The 11584-nt window shown below is 42.4% G+C and overlaps 1 protein-coding gene across 2 annotated transcripts in view; it reads left to right on the top strand.

Moving 5' to 3' along the window:
• Positions 1-3440: 3440 nt before the first annotated feature.
• The window catches only part of LOC149441503 (uncharacterized), a 73254-nt gene continuing 65110 nt past the window's right edge, over positions 3441-11584 (top strand). For both annotated transcript variants that reach the window (XM_089657270.1, XM_089657269.1), the window contains exon 1: positions 3441-3697. In XM_089657270.1, the coding sequence (XP_089513396.1) occupies positions 3457-3697 (241 nt within the window). In that variant the 5' untranslated portion in view covers positions 3441-3456. The remainder of the gene's footprint in view (positions 3698-11584) is intronic.

Raw genomic sequence — 11584 nt, 5'->3', positions numbered from 1 at the left:
ACTGTGTGGAGGACTTCCCCAAACAATTTCTCCCAGAATCCTGCCCTTCCATTGGGGTGGTACTGTCATCCTTGTGCCTTGGATCTCTCCAGGTGTTGACCTGTTTTGACCAGAGCTGCCCTGGACTGCCCTGGGGGGATGCTGTTTACAATAGTATACATGGTGCCAAAATTCTATATTATAAAAGCCAAAATGCTGTAAACCTTTTATATTGCATGTCTTGTGCTTGGGACAATGATAATAATATTCTGGATGTTTTGCCTAACAGCCTAAACTGATGATCTGCTTTTTCCAGTGTTTTGGCATCAGAAAGGAAAGCAAAGAACTGACAGCAGAATGACTCACCTCCAAAATGTTCCGTTTTTTTAAGGGAAAGTCCACTGACAGATGAGTAGTTTACAGTGGTTTTAAAGGCTCAACATTTTTTTTACCTTTATGAATTTTTGGAGGAACTGAGTAGAGGAGGATCAGGACTGCTCTGTGTAAAACCAGAGCAAGTAGGTATAACATGTTTGAGATTTTTTTTTAATTGCATTTAATATCCCTTTAAAGCTGAATTCCAGGCAAATATAACAGGCACAAACTAATGCAGCTCTGTATCCAGTAATACATCGATAAAGCTCGACCCAAAAGTGGAAGTTCTGCTTTAAGCCTTTGTCCCCTGCTCCCCATTAAGGATTGGCATCTTTGGGGAGCAGGGGGGGGGAGGGGGTACCCGAATTTGACAGGAACCCACTCCCACTTCCACCTAGGCAATCGGAGGTGGAGGTTGTCCCCCCCCCCTCTCTCCCCGTAGTCTTCTGGGACACGTGACAGGTCCTAGAAGACTATGGGGCCATCCATAAAGTGCAGCGCTTCTTGCACATGCACTGTGGGCACCCTGTCACAGCTGGGTGCCCACAATGAAGATGCCAGCGCCAGGGAGAGAAGAAGGCTGGTGAAACCAGCGGTGGTGAGGACACCACTGGACTGAAGGACAGGTAAGTGGTTGTATTATAAGAATCAGCAGTTACAGTTTTTGTAGCTGCTGACCTTTATTTTTTTTTTTTCAGGTGGAACGCCGCTTTAAATGTACAGTATATGAGATTGTAGGCTCTCATAAGCAGGTCCCTCCTAACACTCTTGTATTGAAGTGTATTGTAATTGTATTGTCTCCGTTTATTTTGTAAAGTGCTGTACAAACTGTTATATAAATCCTGTATAAAAATAATATATTTTTTTTCAAATGCAAACAGTGTAAGTACCTAATTTTGATTTGGTATCATCCTCTTGCAGTCTCTGTACAATAGAGCTCAGAAGCAACCCAAGGAGTCAGTTAATTGTACTGCAGTGCTCATGTGCTAACAAAGGGCATGCTGATCTAAGGAGGAAGCAGAGTGACAGGGAAATGAGATCATCAGTGTGCTTCTTCTCCTTTCACTGTCCAGTCACAAGCTGGGGGAGGGACAAGACCTGTGAGAGTTACCTAACTGCAGCAGAGAAAAATCAGGTCTCCTTTTTTCCATGCAGGGCTCTGTGGCTATGCAATTCTCAGGACCATATGGACAGAAATAGTTATCCTTGGCAGATAAAACAGTTCCCATACATATCTTATGTGTTTATTTTGTCTATTTAAGTGTTCGCCTAGAGGTCAGCTATAAAAATAGAGATAACTGGATGTGGGTTCGGATTTGGCATATCAAGGGCTAGACCTGTATCCATTATTCTATATATTTTAAGCTTGCAAGGGGGGGTGCTGGGATATACAAGTCATAACTTGATACTCCGATTATGCTATGTTGTGGGCGGGGCCTACATACCTATACACTAGGGGTACCTTTTTCCAAAAGGCATGCTCATCAATGCCCAGGACTAGGGGGGAACTTTGGTCCTGTGCAGAGTTCAACATTAAGACAATCTCCCCACTTAGAGATGAGCTGACACTGCAAATAGTTTGAAGCTGAATCTCTTTTCCAAGAGTTGTCCCCTTGATCTACTTTCAGGGCTGTACTTGTATTGCATTAGGGGCAGCAGGACGAATCACAGTGCACCCATGAAACCAGCGTACGCCTGTTACCTTATTCCCAGTTGGGTAGAGGGTATTACAGGTCAGTCCTTTGGTACCTCCCCCTGCTCTTGAAGCTTGGAGATGTTTCTAGAAGCCAGTGGGTAGAGGCCAGGAGGCACTAATCTGCCTATTAATGGGAGTCTGAACGATCCCAGACAGAAAGCCTGGCGGTGTGGCAGAGTGGCCCATAAATATGAGAAAGCCTGGCCAGCAGGGGGGTTGGGTGGAAAAGATGGGGTACTGATGGGTGTTGCTATTAGTCTGGGAGGGGACTCTGGAGGAGGGGGGCTCTGCCTCCAAGCTGGAGGTCTGAAATAAGCTGACAAAGGGAGCTCCACTGCCTTACAGTCCGCCAAGGAAGGACAGCCTGTCACACTGGAAGTGAACCAGCCCAGCAAAAGCCTAAAAGCAGTTCATCCAAAGCTGCAGGACACAAGGATAGTGTGAGAAGTTCTACACCTCCAGGGACCAAGTACTCTTCATGATCAGTGAAGAGACTGTTGCCACTCTGGAGGGAGTAGGAAGTCTAGGATCCTACAGCTATTGTTCTAGTCAAGTTGGGCATCCCATATACCCCTAGACCTTATCCAACGTGTATATCCAAAATTGAACAACTAAAACTAAAGCTCATGGACTGGTTACTGACTCTGAATGCAAGTTGGAAAATGCATGTTGCCTGGCTGTGCAGAAAATAAGGGGGACCCAAAACCAGCGTCTCTCAAGGGGGTAGCACTACATCTGTATTAAATAATAAATACCATGCAGTTCTATCATTTGTCCCAGCCCTTTTAGCTGTAACTTTTACTTTACAGCTGGACCCGCATGTAAATGTAGAAAAATAAACGACCAGCAAAGGCAAGTGAAATAAAAAAGGAGGTCATACTAAATACTGTACTATCATTACAAGTATACAGTTACCAGAATACAATAGCTTCTGCTATAATGGTCCTTTAAATGGCATTTTCTAAGAGATAGCAAAAGAAATGGCGTGACCACAAAGTAGAAAGTTTTTATTTATCAGTGGAAGGATCGGTAAAGGTGAACTTTACAATAAAAAAGTTTATATAAAAAAATAAATATATATAATAAATATATAAGTACCTGTAATAAATAAAATAATAATAAATAATAAGTAAAAAGTGCTGCAAATGCTTCTCATTCAGTAGACTTCATTATCTGTAATAAAAGATTCCCTTACTGTGGATTGTTATAGGAGAAGGTGTGTCGCTCCCTCTGGCGATAGCCTTGAGGTTCGTTTTAAAAAGCATGCAATTCAATTAGGAATACTGAAGTCATTAAACTCCAATGAGAGCGCAGAAAGCAGAGGCTGGAGTTCCCCTCCACAGTCTACAAAGCCACATCCTCCGCTGGAGTCTCAGCATTCACAGGCAGCTGGACAGACAGCAAGCATGAAGAAAGTGTGGGAGAAACTCACCAACAAATCTAAAAACAAACATGTTTCTCCAACTGAAAAAGTTCAGCTTCTGCCTGGGACAGCTAAGCAAGAGCGAAAAAACACCGAAAGACTAAAAAATGAAGCCAGAGACATCATAAAAGATGTAGTTAACAGTGCACTCCACACTTTACGTATCCCGAAAAAAAAAAGGAATTTGATTAAAGACACAGAGCCTGAACAGTGGAAAGACACAGGTAAGAAAGCAATGATCCCAAGATGAAGTTATCATTTATTGACTATTTTTTTGTTGCAGACACTAAGCACATGCTACTTTCCTGAGTGGCAGTAATATATAATAATCTAACATGAAAGTTATTAGAAGTTTAAAGAGTCAGTCCACCCAATATTGATATTTCAATGTTTTCTGGAGGCTGAAGAGTTAAAACATCTGGCAGCTTCCTTATACTTCTGAGAGATTCTGTTGGGAAAATCGGTGGGTTTGCATTATGGTCATTTTTTAGGGTTTTCCATTCCTGCTGGATGTTAAACTAATTTTATATAATGCAAAATAAAATATGAGGAGCTGAAACACACAAAGGTGGACAGCCAAACTCACTGGTGGATGGGGACAAAGACGGAAATTATAGCAGGGAGCAGGGGGGGGCTGACCATTTGGAAACTCGGGCACTGCCCGAGGGCCCGGGGTAAGTAAGGGGGCTCATGAGATGCCCCTGGTACCTTTTTTCATAGGCTTTTTTGAGTTTGGGCAAGGATACAGGGGCCCCATGATCCCCTATTGCCCGGGGGCCCCATGAGTTGTCAATCCGCCCCTGGCAGGGAGATCTGGCTGTTAGTGTATCCAAGACACATGATAAGCCAGAGATAAATGTAGCTAATTGGGCTCTACTTTTTTTTGTTTTATTTTGTTTTGTTGGTGATGGTGGGTGGGGTAGTGGTAGTGGTGGTGGTTTGGTGGTAGAGTGGGGTCTTCACATTTAAATAAAATATCCTTTTTGGCAATGGACTAACTCTTTAATTATAGAATATTACTACATTTATTATTTGTTTTATTAAGTTATTATTTTTTCTTCTATTGTATACAGTGGGGTTGACTTACTAAAACTGGAGAGAGCAAAATCTGGTGCAGCTCTGCATAGAAATCAATCAGTTTCCAGGTTTATTTGTCAAAGCCTAAAGTAGTTGTAAAATCTTATTCATGCCCAGGGAAGTGATTGGTCTCAGGTGATACACAGAGATGAAGCAAATCCTCCTACATAAGTTTTACCTGATTATCTACGCCGTCTGAACCCTACATCTATTCAAAGTACAGAATTTACACAGCATCTCACAGCTCTGAAAGGCAGGGTGTGGAGAGCTGAAGTTACACTTAGTAAAGAGAGCTCTGAAAGCTGATTGGATGGAAGGGACACAATTCCTACACAGCACACAGGAACAGAGCTAAGGCTGTCAATCTTCTGGAGGTCCCTCTCCTGTCACCATTTTTCTCTTGGTGTCAGGAAAACTTGTCAGCAGTGACTCATGCTGATAGCAAAGGAACTAGGCAGCTGACAGAAATTACACTTAGTACACACTATAGAGGGATACATTTTGTTCATATTTCATTTCTGAGGTTTACAACCACTTTAACTGAACAAGCTGAAGTTAGAAGGTGATTGGCTACCATGAACAGCTGCACCAGATTTTGCACTCTCCAGTTTTAGTAAATCAACCTCAGTATGTATTAAACACATAGTTGTGACCAGAGCAATTACTTTGCACTGCGTTCACAACTTCAAAACAGGGACCATATTATGTTTATACACTCCTGTGGTCACAAATATCATTTCTTCCACATATAATTACATAGCTATATGTCCATCTAGCTTAAAAAAAGACAAAAATACAAATAAAATACTGTGCATATTCAGAAACCAGAATTCTGCCTTTATACCTGTGCCAGCAGCAATGAATATTAGTGCACATGTACAGTAGATGTTAATTTACCTGTACACCAGCACACAACACATACCATACATTGTGGCGCACTGCATTGTGAAAATAGTGCAGGGACATTCAGGTGAAGTGCCAGTCTATTCAAAATGTATTGGTTTCCTTGGCACAGCTGGTCTCAGAGCAAAAAAAGCATGTGGTAGATCTTGTGCATTACGCGATGTACAGGTTTGAAATGACCCTTTACCTGCAAATAATCCAGAGGAAGCCGAAAAAAAGTTTTATGAAGTGTGGTTCAGTTTGGTGCAACAGGGAAGAAAATTCCTTCCTGATCCAAAAAACTGGAAAAAAAATATTTTTTTTAATACAGTTGAAGCTTGGAACAACATGAATATACACATCAGATGATTTTAGGACATTATATAGATGCAGGGGCGTCCCTAGGGTTGGTGTCACCCAGTGCAATAACACTTGGTGACACCCCCTCCAACAATCCCCGCAGGATGGATTGGATCTGCAGATTGAGCATAATGGATTGGACTCCGATCCATTATGCTCCCCAATCCTCAGATCCGATCCATCCTGTGGGGATCGTCGGCTTTCTTTGCAACTTACCTTTTCGTGGAGCGGGTCTGGAGTCACCCTGTATAGGTTGCATGCCGATGATCCCCGTAGGATGGTTCAGATCTGCGAACTGAGCATAATGGATCAGAGTCCGATCCATTAAGCTCCCCAGTCCGCAGATTATAAAGAAAGCCGACAATCCTCGCAGGATGGATCAGATCCATCCTGCAGGGATCGTCAGCTTGCTTTACAACTTACCTTTTCGTGGAGCAGGTCCGGTGTCACCCCATGCATTAGGTGTCACCCGATGTGGCGCGCACCCCCCGCACCTGCCTCAGGACGCCACTGTATAGATGTAATCACTGTGCAGTACCATACACTTGTATATTATTGCATTGTTCACGTTTAAATAGCTCACTAGTATATCTATTATGTCTGTAATCATTTTGAAGTGTAGATACACACATCCATTGCTGCATTTTGAAACCCAAAATTTGCAGGCATGTTTATACAGTCCAATACAGCCTACAAACATATAAGAATTTAGTATAAACAAAGCAGAAAGTGGAAAATATGTGAGTGTTACGAAACTGAAAGTGCTTGGTGAGCATTGCCATGTGTCTGAGTGAGAGCTAATTCTAGAAGTACTGGAAAGCATGTTCAGTACTGGATACAATTTCAAGCTGGCCAATGGTCATAGATGGGTAGAATTTTGAATAAAAAATCTTAGAAAAAGAATGTTCTAAGAAAAGCTCATTTCTTGTTCTAATCATTAGTGGGTCACACCAAAGTTCATTTTTGGTGCGGTGAGAAAATTCGAAAGAAGCAGGATGGACATTTTTTCTCAAATGAACATATTTCTAAAAGTGTATATGGTTTTCATTCCAAAATCATTTAGACTTTTCCTAAGAATTTTCATTCAAAATTCTATCCACCTATGGCCAGTTTAACACAAGTTGCAGTGCCACAAGCAGCTATTTTTTATTGATACAATCTACTCTAATTTACTCAACTCTGCTGAGTTACTTCACTCTGCTTTTATGAGACAGTCTAGTATAGATGGATTCTCTCCATTTACCTGCTCTTGGTGGCCTTGTGGTTCTCGGTCTTCTTGAGCAGCAGCACGGGCCTGGATATTGGACAGGACTCCTCCCTGGGGAATGGGGATGCCACCCAGCAGCTTGTTGAGCTCCTTGTTGTTGCAGACAGCCAGCTGGAGGTGTCAGGGGATGATGCGAGTCTTCTTGTTCTCTTGGGCAATATTGCTCGAGGATCTCAGCTGTCAGATACTCGAGGATGGCAGTCAGATAGACTGGAGCTCCGACTCGCTCAGCATAGTTGCCCTTCCTGAGCAGCCGGTGAACACAGCTGACAGGGAACTGCAGACCAGCCTGGGAGAATCGGGTCTTGGCCTGAGCCCGAAACTTGCCTCCTTGTTTGCCAGATCTGATTAGATTGCCGATGAGTCAGACAGAAAACAGTCTACTCTAGTCAACCCTACTTTAATTAGACAGTCTACTCTAGTCTATTCTGCTTTGTTGAGACCGTCTAGTCTACTCTACTTAGATTAGACAGTCTACTCTGCTTTGATGAGACAGTCTACTCTAGTCTACTTTACTTGAATGAGACAGTCCACTCCAGCCTAATCTCTTGATGATGCAGCCTACTCAAGCTTATTCTACTTTAATAAAACAGTCTAGTCTACTTTGATGAAACAATCTACTCTAATATACTCTCTATTGATGATACAGCCTACTCAAGTCTATTGTGAATTAATCAGATGGTCTACTCTGCTTTGATGAGACAGTCTACTCTAGTCCACTCTACTTTTATGAGACAGTCTACTCTAGCCTACTCTAATTTGAAAATACAGTCTATCCCAGCACATTCAAACCTAAAGAGACAGTCTACTTTGTCCTACTTTTCTTTGATGTGACATTCTACCCAAGTCTATTTTACTTTTGTGAAACAGTCTACTCTAATTTAATGACACAGTCAAGACATTAATTCCTCTAGGGAAAGAGCCGTAGCAAAATGGATGCATTATGAGCTGGTTTTGAGTGCAGAAAAAAACTGATTGGATTGATTTGTAGACTAATATGAATTTGTTAATCATAAGGTGTTTGGACATTGTAAGGAATAGAAATAAACCCAATTACTGTATGTTCTTAAACATCCAAGATCCTTTATAATACCTGGTAGCCATTAGGTAGAACAGGCCCACAGAGAGGGTTCGGGCGGACTAGACTAAAAAAGCAAAAGTAGTCCTGACTAATAGCATGCCAGCCAACATCTGTGTATGTAGTCAAATACTGCCAACCATGCTAAAACAATCATGTACTGACTCATAAGGAGACCCAGCTGCAGAACATACAGGCTATGTTGAGAGTTTCTGTTGTATGCAGATAGGTTTTAATTAATATTGACAATCTCTGAGGAATTGACAACAGCCCAAAAAACACTACCAGGAAGACCATTCCTTCTGGTATATGTCGCAATAGAAGTTCTGCCAGACTAGGTCTGGTTGGGGAGGGTGATCTGGTGAAACATTGGCAGTGCTCCTCTTAGGCTCACTTTACACAATGGGTTATGTTAAGACACCCGTGTTACACAAACATGTGCTGTGCAATAAGGTGCGTTGCATTAAAGCAGCCCATTTACTTTGAATGGGTTGGCAGCCCACCTCGATGCATTGTCCAAATGCAGCACACCAAAACAGAGGACATGTGCATCTTAGTGCCTACTACAGTAATGTTTTAGTCGGACCACAACACACCACATTGTGATTCACTTGTTACCTCAATGCGAATGAGAGGGGTATTAGTGTAAGGTGTTTGCTGCTGGGGTTCTGTGCAAGTAGCTTCCGTGAATGACGCTGACCGCAGGGGGACCATTGATTGGCACTGCTACCATTCATAGAGCAGCTTGTATTTTTTTTCAATTAATACAATCTGTTCTCTGATAGGACTGGAAAAGAGTCACAGCAATGTAAGGATCTCTGATTTGTCCAATCAGAGAACAATTTGAGTTACCCCTTGAGGTCAATGTACAGAGAGCAAGTTGCCTGCCTCAGGACCCAGAATTCCATGGCTATAACTTTAGTAATGCTGACTATTACAGTGTCAACTTCCCCAGCGGCCCATCAGGTATGAGATATGCATACATATTATGCCAAGCTGGACCAATGTAATTATGCAATAAACATCATACCTGGAGTTCAGCTTTACGTCCCAAGTTAACACTGATGTGGTGCGGGGATCCGCATGTGATTCAGACAGGAATTGAACTGCATTCTTGTTCAAATCACATGCAGTTCTTTGTAGTGTGACTTAAGACCATTCATTTTGTATGGCTCAAATCTCACCGCACCCGCACGAAAAAGGTGCATACACCTTTTTTTTTTGCTGCACTGGAATCAGATCGCATGGGTGTTCACAGCCATGTAATCCAATTCAGCCAATCACATTGCATTTTGCAAACCATTTTTGGGGTGTCATTACCTTAACATTGACACCCACAGCGGTTCGCACGAACGGAGTGCGATTGTGATGCAGTGTGGGAAATGCATCAGTGTGAACTAGGACTTAGGATGTATTTAATGTAAAGTAGGTTGGCTTAGTGGGAAGTCCTTAATACAGTGTAGGTCCATTTTAATTTTTTTATATTTTAAGGACTTCCATCTCCCTGACATTGGGACAGAGTGAGAGGAAATTTCACCAGCATAGACACAAACCACAATAAACCAACAAACACATTTTTATATTAATTAATTTATTTTCAATATTTATTTTTAATTTATGACAAATAAGGGATACATTTGGTAAATTACAAGTGTAACATATATCAAAAGCACGTACATGAGTATGTCCAAGTTGCAGTAGCACCGAGTTGGAATCGTTACCTATGTTGACCTATTCTCCTTGGGTGCAAAACACATGTTTTTAGTAAAGTAGGGAAAGGGTAGAACCTCCGGTTTTTATTGCATTTTGTGGCCCTGCAGTGTAGTATCCCACTCACTTCCTGTCCCTGTGACACATTGTGCGTCAGTGTTTGACATGGCATCACCAGGACAGCAACAAAAACCTGACAAACATCTACCCCCTCCCCCATAAGGAGTTCTTATCCATCCAAAACTGAAAGATAAAAGGTTTTCCCTGCAGTAGGACTTTAATCCCTGGTTCACACCTCTGTGCCTTCAAGTGCGAAATGCAATTTACAAATTGCACCTGAAGTCCCATATAATGTGTTTCTATGGCACTGTCTTAATAGGTGCGATTTAAGGTAGCGCGATTTGATAAATAGTTCCTGCATTACTTTTTCACCACTTCAGTGCGATTAAACTCTCATAGAATATAAGGTGTCTATATCAGCGCTATTTTGAAGTAGTGCTTTAAATAGGGCCAGATCGCACCACTTTGAAATTGCATTCGGTGTAAACCAGGGCTAAACACATTTTCTAGTGAAGTTTTTTCAGTGAAAGCCATAATCTGATGAATACTGCGGTACAGGGGCGGACTGACCATTTGGAAACTCGGGCACTGCCCGAAAGCCCAGGGTCAGTAGGGGCCCCATGAGATGCCCCTGGTACCTTTTTCATAGGCTTTTTTGAGTTTGGGCAAGGACACAGAGGCCCCATGATCCCCTATTGCCCGGGGGCCCCATGAGTTGTCAGTCCACCCCTGCTGCGGTTCATCAACTTTTCTTGTTATATCCCATATCTATGTTGCACTTGGAATTGTGCTGCTAACCTCACAGACTGTTAGAAGAGAGATATGTTGGCTGCCATGGCTTCTCGCTCCTAAATATGTCAGCTGAAACAAAAGTCATCAGATGAATCTAAACTATGCTGACAACAATCTAAACAGTGTGCACTGAATCTCTGAAACAAGTACAACTTGAATAACCACAATGTACTCTAAACACAATGTAACTAAAATAATAAACACAACCTATACATAAACTAGCGAATAGCAGGAAAACCTAAAATCCATCAAGTTCTGTAAATAATTCAAGTTCATCCTCATCAAAAGTTCAAACAGTCCCAGCCTTGCAGCTCAGCTTTGAAAGAGTGGAGTATTCAATTCACTAAAAGACACAAAGAGAAAGACTAAAAGTATTACACTTACAATAAAAGCAGGTTTAGGTGACATCATGGCATTCATTACCAGGGGCGGACTGCCCATTTGGAAACTCGGGCACTGCCCGAGGGCCCGGGGTCAGTAGGGGGCCCCATGAGATGCCCCTGGTACCTTTTTCATAGGCTTTTTTGAGTTTGGGCAATGACACAGGGGCCCCATGATCCCCTATTGCCCGGGGGCCCCATGAGTTGTCAGTCCGCCCCTGTTCATTACTGACTCTAGATCCTGTTGCTCATGGTCCCTGGCATCTGAATTGGGCAGGGATGAACTTTAAACTGGGCATTTGGAACACACCGAACTCTCCTGAGCATCAATCTCCTTCCATGTGATATCCTGCAGCAATCTCCCTCTGCCGCTGCGCACATCATGTGTTTAGGGTAAGATTATCAGAATTTCAAAATGAATTGCAGGGACACCCTACTGACCATGCCCACTTTTAACAACACTCTCCAAAATCGCACCCCCATTTGTAGCCACATCCACAAAATC

Source organism: Staurois parvus, unplaced genomic scaffold, assembly GCF_062004578.1.
Source record: "Staurois parvus isolate SC_StPar_1 unplaced genomic scaffold, SC_StPar_1.0 ptg000978l, whole genome shotgun sequence".
Lineage (NCBI taxonomy): Eukaryota > Metazoa > Chordata > Amphibia > Anura > Ranidae > Staurois > Staurois parvus.
The sequence above is the reverse complement of the archived record's forward strand: the minus strand, read 5'-3'. Positions and strand labels throughout refer to the sequence as shown.